The following is a 14611-nucleotide window of genomic DNA, read 5'->3' as shown; positions in this document are numbered from 1 at the left end:
TGACTCAGAGACATTTTGCCTGTCAGCCTGCATCAGTCATCAGTTGATTTGTTCTCCAGTTATCTGCTAAAAGTCTATGAGAAGTGAACCAAAGTGTTATTTCTGTGATACCTGAGTGCAAAGCCTAAGAACGAGAGTGAGAACTAGAGCTTTTGAGATAAAAAGAACCTGTCAGTGAAACATAATTAGATCTGTTAACCTGTCACCCATAAAGGAGAAGATTGGTGATGGAATCACACTGCATCCAGTGTTCCTGAGAGAACTACAGTGAAAAGCAGAGTAACATCTGACCGAGAGAGAGAGTCAACGGAGTTGGAGATTCAAGTTTTGCTAATACAAAAATTAGAGCTTATTCAGCATAGAGTTCAAGTAGCCTAAGAAAAGAGTGATGTTGAAGGATTGAGATATTGATGGTATAGCTGGGTGCATTGGTCAATGTTGTTTTGTAATTTTTTTATTTTTTTTTAATTATGTTTTTATTTCTCTAACCCCTTTTTGATCAATTGATTCTTTCTTTACTTTTGTTTATTATTTTAGGGATCCCTATAAAAGAAAGTGGCGCCAAAAAGATACAGTGATATGAGAAATATAGTAGAGAGAGTTAAAGAGAACCCGAGGTGGGATTTAATTATGTTAGTGGGGCACAGAGGCTGGTTGTGCACACTAACACCAGCCTCTGTTGCCCCATGGTGTGCCTCCAGGACCCCCCTGCGCGCCGCTATCCCCTCTGCAGTGCTAGCGACACACAACGGGTCGCCAGCACAATGTTTACCTATGCCGTGTCTGTTAGCGCTGCTCCCCCGCCTCCTCTGTATCGGCGCTACCCGCCGGCGTCCCCTCCTGCTGATTGGAGGGTATAGCGACGTGCAGGGGGGTCCTGGAGGCACACCATGGGGCAACAGAGGCTGGTGTTAGTGTGCACAACCAGCCTCTGTGCCCCACTAACATAATTAAATCCCACCTCGGATTCTCTTTAAAGTCTGAGAATTGCTGAGTAAAGGTGGACATTATTTTGGAGCCATTTACCAACCAAAGAACTGCACAAGTTGCTTCAGTGCCATACGGAGGAAACCCACTAACACCCTAAGGTTTTGCTGATCAAGATAGCTGGGACTTCGAAGCAAGAGACTGAGACTGTGTATGAACTGAATTGCTCTGTAGACCTGTCCCTGCCAAAGCCCCTATACCTCAGTAAATGGTACTGTGATCAAAAGTATTGTATTGAAAAGTGGTTGATTGTAAAAGATCAGTTGTTACTCCATTTATGTATAAAAGTGTTTGTTTATGAGTAACCTAACTTTTATCCCGCAGCTTTTACCGGTGCACCGGCTGTGAAGAGGAGAAGATTGTATTTTTGACCTGTGATGTGCAAGGGAAATGTAAATTTGTGTTGAGAGTTATACTGGTTGAGTGAAGTTACCAGTTGACCATTGTTAAGGTCACAAATAAATCCTTGATATTCACATCTGAGTCTGGTGGATTCCTGTCAGCCGGGGCAGAACACAGAGGATAAATCGGGTTACACTGCTACAGCCAAGAACTTTCTTTGAGAATCGGAGGGTTTTTTTCCTTTACAGAGTCTCTTTAAGCTAGGTACACACCATTCAATTTACCATCAGATGGCTTCAACTCATAATTAACCCAGTTATTGATTTTCAGATCACTACAGCACAAAATCAATCTTGTTGTTGATTGGGAGCCGATTGGGCATGTCAGATCTGCTGGGAGATTGTGTGGTGTGTACCTAGAATTGGGGCTGGTTCACACAGGTGCTCTGCTGGTGTTAAAATGACGTCCGCTGCGCTTCTCACTCAAGCTCTGTCCATTCAAATGAATACACAGTGCCTTTACCGTTCATGCAAATGCTGCGCTCGCTCCTGTTGCTTCCCGCCATATAATTTCCTCCTGGACTTTACAAGTAGCATGTAACATCACTAATAAAGACAGCGATAAAAAAAGGCAACTAAGGGCTGGTTCAAATGGGCATTAAGAGTTTATCGCTCAAGCACTCTCTATTCAAAGGAATGGAAGCTTCCGTGCCTACCTAGGATGACCAAGATGTGACGCAAGAACAGGAACCAATGCCAAACTCTCTTCTGCTCAGCTACAGAACAGCGATTGGCATCGGCTAAACGAGATGCCCTCAGAAGGACCTGTAATGTTTGCTCTAGTATTTCCAGAAGTAAAATAAAAGCATGTGTGCAGTTCTGCTTTGCTCCACTACTCTTACATACTACTTATTATGAAAGGTAACCGCAAAAGCTGCCTGGTAAAGTTTTAGTTGACTTGGTATGCTGTTTTTCAGCTTGAAAACCAACTGTACAGTTGAAATCTTTTGTTTATTTCTGATCTCTGAATTCTTTAGACTTCTCCTGAGCCTTTGTAGTGTGTATGGCTATGTTTCTTCTTTTTATGTTTCACATTGTTGCATACACATATTATTGTGTGACAAAGATGCTATTTGTATTCTATTCAGCCCTCAAGAAATCATTAAAGAAGAACTGGAGAGCAACAGCATGCGGTGTGGCAGGAGACTCGCCAAGGATGGAGACGTAAGAGCCTGATTGCACCTACATTTCTGTGCCTCAGTTTATCTGTATTCATGTGAAATTGCTTCCGTTTGTTTACTGTAATTTTTTTTTTTTGGCTCTAAAGCAATTAGTATAGTGGGGCTGAAGCTGGCCTGTACTCAGTTTTCTGCCTTATGAAGACCGGTTTTAAAGCCCACGGACTATATGTTAAAAAGACATCATTTTAATTAGGCCATTTAGAGGTTTATGGTTATAGCTATGCCTTGTAGCTTTTGTGTGAGGGTTTATGCAATACAATGGTCATTAAAATCACATTTATAATAATTATACAGGTGTTAGGTTTAAGTAAACCGGCACATTGTTGAAGTAATCGTTCTTCATTCACAAAAGAGAAAACGTATCTTAGACTCTGTGTGTGTATAGTGTAGGAACACAAAGAAAGGATAAGTTCTGGTGTCTTTGAAAATAATTACATTTCAAAGGAGTTGCTTAAAGCAAACCCGAAGCAAAAAAAATATCTTATGATATGAATTGTATGTGTAGTACTGCTAATGAGTAAAACATTAGTAGCAAAGAAGAGTCTCATATTTAGATTTTTAGTTATTTAGCTATTTTTTTATAACCTTGCATGATTCTGTCATATTTGCAGTTTAGAAACCACACTCTGTCTTTTACAAGTAATCACCCTTTGAACTTTCCTGCAGTAAAACCTTATCACAAGCGGTCTCTCCCTGTTTCTTGGCCGTCTAAAGGTCTGCACACATGCCCAACTGATGCAGCCTGTTGTGGATCAGGAGCTGATCCCCATGAGCGACATTGCTGGGCACACGTGTCAGTTGTGTAGCTGATGACGTGCTGTGTTGCTGCGCAGGGGGACAACTGAGGGATGACAAGTGGCACATGCGTGACATCATGTGGGGGCTTCCAATGCTTCCATCTCAAAAGTATTTGGCCAATTAGAGAATTTGGTAACGTATCTAGGATATCCGCATACCAGCAGACATCCAAAAAGTATAACTGATTCAGCAAACACATTGTTTTAAAAAGAAATGTACATGAATTTATTAACAAAAATAACAAAAAAACCCTTTGTGCGGAAATCTGTATTGGAAATTCAGATAACTGCTAATTTGGAAAATCAGCATTTACGACCATCCCTACTGAGCAACTGTTCACTTTCTGCAGCGTTTAAGTGTTTTGTTGATAGCCGGTGGTCAGCAAAGTGCTTAGTACAATGAAGCCCTATGGGACCATTCTCACTGCAGCGATTGCGGTTTGCATAAGCGCAAACGTGCTGCATGTTGCATTTTTAGGTCTATCCTGATGCAATTCTCATTCCCCATAGGGGAATTGCAATCGCTGAAAAATCACTGCAAAATCGCACAACATGAATCGCAACCACTAGGTGGTTGTGTTCATAGTGTGAACCGGGCCTCATAGAAGGAAAGCTCATCCGCCATTGGTATGCAGTTGTTGTATTTTCCAGTTCACTCCGCATGGTCTGACCTTTGTGCTTTTGCTGCCATCTGTATCCTAGGACTGGATGAGGTTTGTATTTTCAGCTTGCCTTGTGTAAGATAATGTATCTATCATCATTAGAAATAATGCTAAGCTTCAGTGCTAAAGTCTTTTGTGCTGAAAGCAGTTATACAGCTCCTTAAATTGCGGAGACATGACTCCAGGTCTGCTTCATAGGTTAGTTCTTGTTAAGTGTGTTGTGTGTGTCTGTGGGACAATAGAAAAATGATCTGAACATCATAAAGTGGAATAGTTTTTTCTTTCCTCATTCTTGTTTCTCCGTCTGGCAGAAAATGTACAGACTGGCTAGTATGCCCTGTCTGCTTTTCTTTGCTGTGTTTATGGGCCAGTTAACAATATATTGACTTTTTTTTAAAGATGATAAAGGAGTATTGCATAGGAATGCTGGCGTGAATGGATCACCAGGGGGCAGATGGAACTGCCGTCTTTTACACTGATTGTCTGCTGAATGACCAGACTGATGTACAAGGTGTTTATTTTCAGGCGCATCTTACCTCAGGATGCATGGCTGATGTAACTGTTCAAACCCCATTAAGCGCTATATTAAATTCACTTAAAGTAAATTACACTTAATATAGAGAATCCAAATAATAACCAACATAAGGACAATTTTCTTTCTTTCTTTATAGGTCTTGCTCAGAGTCCATTATGCATTTAGAGCACTTTATATAGGAATAGCACTGCTTCCCTCACCAAACACTGCTTGTTCTGACCTATAATTTTCATCTATTAATGGCATAAAAGCCTTTCCTTTAATAGTTTGTACCTTTTTTTTGCTATTGTCTACCTAGAAACAAGTTATAGGCCAATGATTCTGCAGCTCTTTCTTTTATGGTTTGCCGTTGCCCTGCCTACCGTCAGCTCTGGCTACTGAGGAAACTACTGGAAGCGAACCTAAACCCAGTGCTTCCTATCTGCTCTAAGAGATAAGCAGCAGCATAATAACCTTTAAAGAAAAACATTTGTTGCAGCCCACAGAACGCCTACTGAGATGCTGAGGTATGATGCGCCTGAAAATAACCACCTTGTGGTTACTTCCTGTTTTCATGGGAGCACAGAAATATATAACCCCCTGTGTTTTACATATAGCCCATCTAAACGGCACACCCACAGAGATATCAGCTCAAATTAGAGTGGCTCATTACTTCCAGATAAGAGGGATTATTTTGCGTAGCACAGCGCAGGTATACTCTTCTTAATAGATGATATTCTTATTTATTTCTCCACCTATATGCACTCAATGTGCAAATAAAGCAAATAAGGTGCTTTCAGTGAAGTATATGAGTTTGCTTATTTCTGGATTAAAAAGATAAATACAGGCTATACGAGTTGGACACTTACTTCTGGAGGGTCCCAATCCACTCAGGACCCTCCCTAGGCGATATCGCTTCCCACTCCAGGTGGTACTTAAGGTTTTATCCCCTGAAGACGGCACTTGCTGAAACTAGTCGGGACAGGAGCGGGCAGCACAGAGAAAGGTTCGAGTAGAAGGGCTTAAGTACCACCTGGAGTGGGAAGCGATATCACCTAGGGATGGTCCTGAGTGGATTGGGACCCTCCAGAAGTAAGTGCCCAACTCGTATAGCCTGTATTTATCTTTTTAATCCAGAAATAAACAAACTCATATACTTCACTGAAGGCACCTTATTTGCTTTATTTGCACATTGAGTGCATATAGGTGGAGAAATAAATAAGAATATCACCTATTAAGAAGAGTATACCTGCGCTGTGCTACGCAAAACAATTTTGACTATTTGGATGTAAAGGATTCATCCTTTCACAGCAGCAATCTACTCTTAGTATATTGGGGCGCCACGGTATCACGTTTGGGAAGATAAGAGGAATTAGGTTGTTATAAACGCTGTGACCAAGCATTCAGACTTCTACTCCCTCATCTCTTCACAGTCCCACACAGCCTTCTACAGCTTTGAACTCCCATCTCTGGCCTCTGCTTCCTTGCTTTCTGCATTCAGCCAGGGATTTTGTCTCATTCTGTATAGATAAAACATCAGCAGCTTTGCCATGCTTCATCCAGTGGCCTAACCAACTATACTTTTGGTTATCACAGATGGCTCCACATTTCGGTGTTAAATAATTTAGGACATGGACTTCACTGATATTTTGGAAAAAAAGCTGTATAGGTTTTCAGTGGGAACCAAATGTGCAAATCACAGCACTGACTACTAGTGATACTGAGAACATACAGGTAGTCCCAGGGAAACTAACAAGATAATTCTTAAGCTGGCCACTAATGGTCCAATTTCTAGCGAAAAATCGTTCGAGCGATCAGAAATTCTGATCGGATTGGTTGTAAATAATCTCCATTGGTGGACACAATAGATTATGAACGAGTGAAAAAAATGTTGCCTGAATGAATTTTCGTTGAACGAAAATTTGGATTTTTTTGGTGGTCGTGATAGATAGGAAGTAAAGATTGGTTAGTTGATGGTGTAGTGAACGTTTTTTCATCCGATCAGAATTTCTGATCGCTCGAACGATTTTTTGCTAGAAATTGGACCGTTAGTGGCCACCTTTAACCTGAATCCATTCTTAAGTCGAAACATTGTATCATCTTTATACCCTCTACCTCCTCTGTGCCTCGCCTCATGCCTCCAGTGTCCACCTCTGTGTCACCTTTGTACCTCAGTGCCTCCAGTGTCTGCCTCTGTGCCCACGCACACAGTGCCTCTCTGTACCACCTTTGCCCTCCTTCCCTCTTTATTATGCAGCGCATGCCTCTTCTTTCTTTGGTGGTAAATGTAGACAGGTAGTCTGGAATCAGATTGAGTGCGGCTGGCAGGGGTCACAGGGTTGCTTATTTTTACAAAAAAAAAGCACTTCAGCAGGTTTTTTTTTTTCCATCTATGCTGCTGTAGTGGGATTCAGAGGGGAATCTGTATTCTTTGTCTTCCTATGACTTGGTCCAGTGAAAGACCTAAAGCAGTCAGGCAGCACAGAAATCTATTTGGATAAAGACTGTTTCATGCTACAAAGGCAGGATTAACTTTAGTTTTTTTAATAGGCTATAGGAGTTACGGCTTGCGGCAAACAAACTATGTTTGGGATATGTTTTTGAGTTGAGGTAATGATGGTAAATTCATATTTACCTCAGTTTCAGGCAGTAGAGCTATATTGCCAGTAAAAACAGCGATTTCCGAAGCGTTTTTGCCCGCTGCATTCCCTGAATGAAATTGCTCTGAAAATGCTGCAGGCATTGGCAAATCCCAATCCTTTCTGTGGAATCACTACTATAGGCTTTAATGTAAAGCGCTTTTTGGACTGCTGGCAATTCCTAGAAAGCGGAAATCACTCCTCTAAGTATACTAGTGGGCCCCAGGCCTTAAAGGGATACTGTAGGGGGTTGGGGGGAAAATGAGTTGAACTTACCCGGGGCTTCTAACGGTCCCCCACAGACATCCTGTGCCCGCGCAGCCACTCCCCAATGCTCCGGCCCCACCTCTGGGTCACTTTTGGAATTTCAGACTTTAAAGTCTGAAAACCACTGCGTCTGCGTTGCCGTGTCCTCACACCCGCTGATGTCACCAAGCGCGTACTACGCAGGCCAAGTATGGTCTGTGTCTGCGCCGTGCGCTCCTGGTGACATCAGGGGAAGCGAGGACACTGCAACCCAGGCACAGTGGTTTTCAGACTTTAAAGTCTGAAATTCCAGAAGTGAACCGGAGGCGGGGCCAGAGCATCGGTGAGTGGCTGCGTGGGCACAGGATGTCTGTGGGGGACCATTAGAAGCTCCGGGTATGTTCAACTAATTTTCCCCCGACCCCCCCCCCCCCCTACAGTATCCCTTTAAGGGTTTAACATTACTTTGCATTGTGCTGAGTGTGTTTTCAGTTTCTAGCCCTGCTGACAGAAAAATAATGTTTGCATGTAGAATCCTCATGTCTTTAACTGAGACAAATAGACCTGCCCTAATTCTATTGATTTTATTCTAGTACTGCTGGCGCTGGACTGGATTCAACTTTGGGTTCGACCTGTTGGTTACCTACACCAACCGCTACATCATATTTAAAAGAAACACACTGAACCAGCCGTGTAGTGGCTCAGTCAGCCTGCAGCCCCAGAGAAACATTGCATTCAGGTAAGTTGTCCCCTCAGAAAGAAGATGGGGGACAGAAAGTATCAGGCTGCCGAATGAAACCAGTTTATGAATGAAAAACTGTTGCCCAACTATATAACATGTAGGTAATACGTTTGTTGGCTTTTATGGCTGATGTCAGTCAAACAAATGCTTTAAAGTAATTCCAAAGGCATATGTAAAGTATGACCTCAGTTCTTTACTACAGATTATTTATGTAGTGGTGCCTCACAGATACTTACTGAGAGAAGTTGCCTTACAGATGCTATAACAACACTGTTGACTCTCCCTCTGGTGGTTAGCAAGGGCTTCCCCAAGGCACGGTGCCTATCAATTATGCAATCTTGCTTGTACAATCTTAACAAATATATGTAGTAGACAGGTAAACTAAGTGAAAATGCTTTGAATGGGTACTTTAGGTAGTCCCTCGACTCCCTCATATGACACAGAAGTGGCAAGATTGTACCACCAAAATTGTGTCATTAGTGGACACCTTAAGTTGCTGCCTGATTTTCTCAGGAACTCTCTGCAATGGATGCACTGGTTAGGTAAAAGAGGCGCCCTGGTCTATAATAAAAGCATTTAAGAGCAGTTTAAAATCTACAAAAGATTGAGGTAGCTTACCTCAAAGACAAAAAATCTTTGTACAAACAAGATTTTATTAGTGGTAGCACAGGCAACGAGTTTCACGGGTCCGAGCCCGCTTCCTCAGGCCAATATCAGTGCCAAACTAAGCAAAAAGTTTAGCATAGGGAGCCACCCGTTTGAGGGGTGGAGACAGAGTACCCGTGGTTTTACCACGGTGGAAATCGGTTTCCCTTCTTTTCTCAAAGAGAGCGACCGCATCCAGGTCCACAGTGAGCTCCCCGAGTGGAGTCTGGTTCATTGTCTCCACCTGCTTCTTGTGGTCGGTTGCCCCTCTGCAACCCACATTTGTGAGTAGAATCTTGTTTCTTTTACATTTACCATTTTCCTTTGATGTACTGCACCACTGGGCTCCCTTTTTGTCTCCTGTGCCTTTTCTTAGAGGGTGCTCCGACACCCACACCCCACCACATCTCTGCAATGGATGGTGATCTACTACCCCTGGTGACAGATGGATTATTTGCTGCTGGGGACCACCAAGTCACGGTCCCCTGGGTTTGCATTCAAATCACATTGCCCATGGGCTTTGGAATTTCCTTCAAATCATTGTCCATAGGCTCTGGGATTTTTTTCAAATCGCATTGTCCATAGGCTCTGGGATTTCCTTCAAATCACATTATCCATGGGCCCTGGGATTGCCTTCAAATCACATTGTCATTTGTTCTCCCTGCCAGTGGTGTGGGGTAGTTGGTGGGGAGCAGCATATAAGCATAGTTCATGCACCAGCAGAGTAAGGGCAGTCATGAACACCTAGGGTCACAAGCTGAGGCCAGTACAAGCAGAGAACATTATTGAGCAAGGTCACAAGATTGAGGTATCAGGCAGAGGTCACTTAAAAGGAGCAGATATAGAATAGCTGAAAGGACGTATAAGCAAAGTAATGCGTCATGCATGTGCAAACATTTTTGGCAAACTCCTCACATGCGTATGTGCTCAACTAAAGGCATAAATCCACAGTTGCCGATGCACAGATGAACGCTCGAGCAAGAGGATGGACAAGTAATTGTCACAGACCCACAAAGACAGATTTTTGCTTTACTTATGTATGCTGGGAGATTTTGCCTCACAGGTGCAGGCCTTGAGATATGTCATGCTTGCACGCTGGGACATTTTTACATTATGCATGCTGACAAGGAATGTTTTGCCTCATGGATGCATGCCAGGAGAAAAGGATTTTACATCATAGATTCATGTTTGACCTTTTTGACTCCTGGAGGCATTCTGGATGATTTTGCCCCAAAGGTGCATGCCAGTATCTGGCTGGTCAGGGGTCTACATTCTGTTAGCACAGTTAAAGTGCTAGGATCTTGGCACATTAACCACTTTGCATCCAGACGTTGTTTCCCACTTATAGACCAGGGCAGTTTTTACAGTTTAGCTATGTCTTTATTTAATCAGAAATAACTTCATCCCTACTTATGACACGAAAAAATGTTTTATTTAACCTCCCTGGCGGTAAGCCCGAGCTGAGCTTGGGCTATGCCGCCGGGAGGCGCCGCTCAGGCCCCGCTGGGCTGATTTGCATAAATTTTTTTTTGTTACACACAGCTAGCACTTTGCTAGCTGCGTGTAACCTCCGATCGCCGCCGATCCGCCGCTATACCCGTCGCCGCAGCCGCCCCCCCCCCCCCCCCCCAGACCCCGTGCGCTGCCTGGCCAATCAGTGCCAGGCAGCGCCGTGGGGTGGATCGGATTCCCCTTTGACGTCACGACGTCGGTGACGTCATCCCGCCCCGTCGCCATGGAGAAAATACACATTATTTCTCAGTGTTACCAATTCCAGTTTAAAAAATAAAAAGTGCTACTGTAGATAAAAAAAACACAAATTTTGTTTGGCTATTCTTACCGCTTATCACTTATAACTTAGTTCCTGTCACAATTTATGGTGAAGATATTTGATTCTTAAATAATACTACAGAGTGTATTTTTCACTATAAACTGATGGTAAAAATCAATCTCATTAGCTCAGGAAACCTATATTCCTGTTTACCAATTAGTGTTGCATCAGATAGTGCCAGAAATGTGCACAGGAGCAAGCCCAATCCTGCACAGCCCTGCTTCTGCTACAAGACTTATATCTACTGACTCGTGGCTTAGATAAAGTCACAAAGGACGTAGATATACGGTAGTAGTGGATAAAGTGGTTAAGGATTAATTGGTGGCACTAAGGCATGTGTACCATGGGTGCTCAATTACCTTATTCTACCTGTGTTCTATAGTGACTTACTGGAAACAACGAACGATAAACAGGAACTGCATCATCTTTTTCCGTTTTTAGCTGCAAACTGCACACTGAAAAAGGATTGCAGACAGCTTTGGTGATAAGTCTGTACATAACTACATATACATTCTATAACATAAACATATAGTATATGAATTTGGAATTATTTTTTATCCATTGTAGTTACTTTTGTGACAGTTTATATTTTTGGAATCTTCTAACAAATGTAGTATACGGTAATGCTAAAGACTACCCGAGTAAATGTAATACTTTGGTTTATGAATACTTGTTTGATTGAAGGGAAAGCCTTCATCAAAACCGATACTAGTCTTGTGAAAAAGTAACACCCCCATTCTACTGTGGTCTTTGTATAGCCACACACTAATGTGCGTAAGTATTGTCTTAAATCTTTTTCATCCAATCATTTTGTTCTGTTTTGTTCCCAGATTGCGTTTGTCGTCATTCGATTCCAATGGTAAACTGATCTGCAATAAGACTAGCGGGTATCAGATACTCAGCCTTGAAAAAGATCAGGTACGTGTTCTGTTTTAATGGTTTTAAGAAATTATGATCAGCAATTTTCAAGCTAGCTATAAATATGTATGGAGAGAGATATAACTGGCCTCTGGGTTTAATAAGCGCATGAGGGAGGTTAAAGCGAACACAGAAACTGGACAGATTACTTATTGCATAAATAAAATAGTAGTTTCTGCCTAGATCCCCATAGTGTGTTTGTACTTAATAAAAAATGGAACTTTGCCCTTTTTTAGTCTTAACAGGACTTGACAATAATGTAACAATGCAATAAAATGTTTGAATGCCATTCCCAAAATGGTAGCAACAGAGTTGTGCTGGGTTATACTGGAAGGCAAATTACGCACATTTCAGCAGCTAAAATGCACTCTAAAATAAAGATCACAATCCAGCTTTAAAGTAATATTGAACACAAACATCAGATTAATTCTTGAGAAGCTGAACGTTAGATAACCATGAATAGTTTATAATGGAAGTAATAGCCTCTGCTATCGTTGATGCCTGTTCGTAATGGCTGAGATAAATTATACCATGCGGCCAGCAGTGCAGAGAGGAGAGCTGTGTGTGAACTGTAGCTGACCAACTATTGGGCATATCTGGGGGGTTTGAACTTAATAATGAATAGAGATTTGAACTTAATAATTGTTATAATCGTGTTATTGATCGTTGGGCAACTTGGGATTGATTTGGCAATTCAGTGTATTTTAGATTGTCCTTTTAAGATTTCTGGGTTTAGAAGTTAGATGACATAGTTAGTATTGGTGTGATACTCCACCAGAGAGTAATTTAAGGCTGCTTAATACACTCTAGAAAAGTATTATGAGAGTTCCTTAATAAGATGGTAAAATGTTTTAATGGTGTATATCCCCAACCACCGTTCCGCGGCCCACTGCTGGTCCGTGGGACGTTTACAGTTATCCCCCCTCTCCCCGCGGGGGGGGGGGGGGAATAACTGCAAACCGCTCGCTCTCTCTCTCCTGCTTCCTGCCACATCACAGCAGCTGCGGTTGCTGTGATGAGGCAGGAAGCAGGAGAGAGCGAGCGGTTCCCATAGTAATGGCGATGCACATCGCCGCTACAGGAAGCCGCACTCTCTCCTACTTCCTGCCTCATCACAGCGGCCGCGGGCCGCGCTGCTGTGAATCAGTTACACGGGTAGGAGAGGGGAATATAGAGGAAGTGGCTGCCGGCTAAGGTAACAGCAGCAGGGGTGGGGGGGTGGGGATGGCTATACTGGGGCACTACCTACCCATACTGGGGCGCTATACTACCTATACTGGGCACGATACTGGCTATACTGGGGCACTACCTACCCATACTGGGCACTATACTGGGGCACTACCTACCTATACTAGCTATACTGGGGCACTACTTACCCTTACTGGGCACTATACTACCCTTACTGGGCACTATACTACCCTTACTGGGCACTATACTACCCTTACTGGGCACTATACTACCCTTACTGGGCACTATACTACCCTTACTGGGCACTATACTACCCTTACTGGGCACTATACTACCCATACTGGGCACTATACTACCCATACTGGGCACTATACTACCCATACTGGGGCACTATACTACCCATACTGGGGCACTATACTACCCATACTGGGGCACTATACTACCCATACTGGGGCACTATACTACCCATACTGGGGCACTACCTACCCATACTGGACACTATACTAGCTATACTGGGGCACTACCTACCCATACTGGGCACTATACTAGCTATACTGGGGCGCTACCTACCCATACTGGGACTATACTAGCTATACTGGCCACTATACTAGCTATGCTGGGGTAACTATTCTAGCCATACTGGGGCAACTATGCTAGCTATGCCGTCGCGCACCCCCCCCCCCCCCCCGGTAACCCGCTGCGCACGACAATGGGGAGAGAGGGTCACAATTGGGACAGATTTTCTACCTTGCTTGGTCAATAGAGGCAGCTTTTTCCCCCTTCTCTTCCCGAAAACGCAGGTGACTAGTGATTTTCAGCTGCACAGATAAACATAAGATTGCTGCCCCTGACGACAGAAATGGTCAGATGGGGCATCTGTCACCTCATGCTTATAGCTATTACACAGTCAGAATCCAATGCAGATGCTGCAACATTCCGCTTGAGAGATAGGTGTCAATACCTTAAAAATTAAACACAGGGACAACAGGAGCCCAATTGTATAATATTTTCTCTCAGGCGGAGGATAGGTTTAGATAAGGTTGCTATACAGGGTAACGAACCAATAGCTGTCTCCCCTCCGGTACATGGTGGACATGGATGTAATGTAAAGTGAAAATGTATTTGCACGATTTGTCCTATGTTTCTGGTATTAAATATCTTTTTTGTTAACGTTTTAGGCACTGATATTTGGCCTGATGAGGTCAGTTGTGTATACTCCCGAAAGTGTTGCAAATACATTTTCACTTTAAAAAAAAAAACCCTAGTGCAAATTTTCACTTTTAACTGGAATCTGTTGCCCACAAACAGTGCCATCCTCTGAATATTAGTAATTGATCTCACCTGCACACAGAAAGCTCTTGAATATTTGAATGTTGACTGCAATTTTAAAAGCATCTGTATTACTCACACTTACATGGTCCTTCTTCTTTTTAGGAACAAGTGGTTATGAACTTGGACAGTCGCCTGCTTGTGTATCCACTTTACATCTGCTGCAACTTCCTGTACACCTCCTCCGAGAAACGTGTGGAGGCAGAAGGTCAGCTGGACAACCCTGATGGCTGAGACGATAGTCCCACACCTCCAAACCTTCATTTGTACTTTATTAAAGAACATTTTTGAATGCCAGGATTCTTTGCCTGACATTTGTGCTAAATCGAGGGAACAGAAGAGATGTTACCCCATATCGATATGTGACTTCTTATGTTGTGGTTCTTGCAGATTTCTAAGCCTTTCTTTTTGGCAGATGCAATGAATGTAACATAAGGTATGATAAGTTGGACTTATTTATGGAGTCTAGTGCAGCGGAAGACTGAGGTGGAACTCACAGCAATCGTCAAAGTTCCCACAGTTTTAATTGCT

At 42.9% G+C, this 14611-nt stretch overlaps 1 protein-coding gene across 5 annotated transcripts in view; it reads left to right on the top strand.

Moving 5' to 3' along the window:
- Positions 1–14377, top strand: part of GMCL1 (germ cell-less 1, spermatogenesis associated) — a 178578-nt gene extending 164201 nt beyond the window's left edge. For all 5 annotated transcript variants that reach the window (XM_068274930.1, XM_068274932.1, XM_068274931.1 and 2 more), the window contains exons 12-15: positions 2477–2552; positions 8021–8166; positions 11476–11563; positions 14186–14377. In XM_068274930.1, coding sequence (XP_068131031.1) covers positions 2477–2552; positions 8021–8166; positions 11476–11563; positions 14186–14314 — 439 coding nt within the window. In that variant the 3' untranslated portion in view covers positions 14315–14377. The remainder of the gene's footprint in view (positions 1–2476; positions 2553–8020; positions 8167–11475; positions 11564–14185) is intronic.
- Positions 14378–14611: the final 234 nt, after the last annotated feature.

This window comes from Hyperolius riggenbachi, chromosome 3 (genome assembly GCF_040937935.1).
Source record: "Hyperolius riggenbachi isolate aHypRig1 chromosome 3, aHypRig1.pri, whole genome shotgun sequence".
Classification (NCBI taxonomy): domain Eukaryota; kingdom Metazoa; phylum Chordata; class Amphibia; order Anura; family Hyperoliidae; genus Hyperolius; species Hyperolius riggenbachi.
The sequence above is the reverse complement of the archived record's forward strand: the minus strand, read 5'-3'. Positions and strand labels throughout refer to the sequence as shown.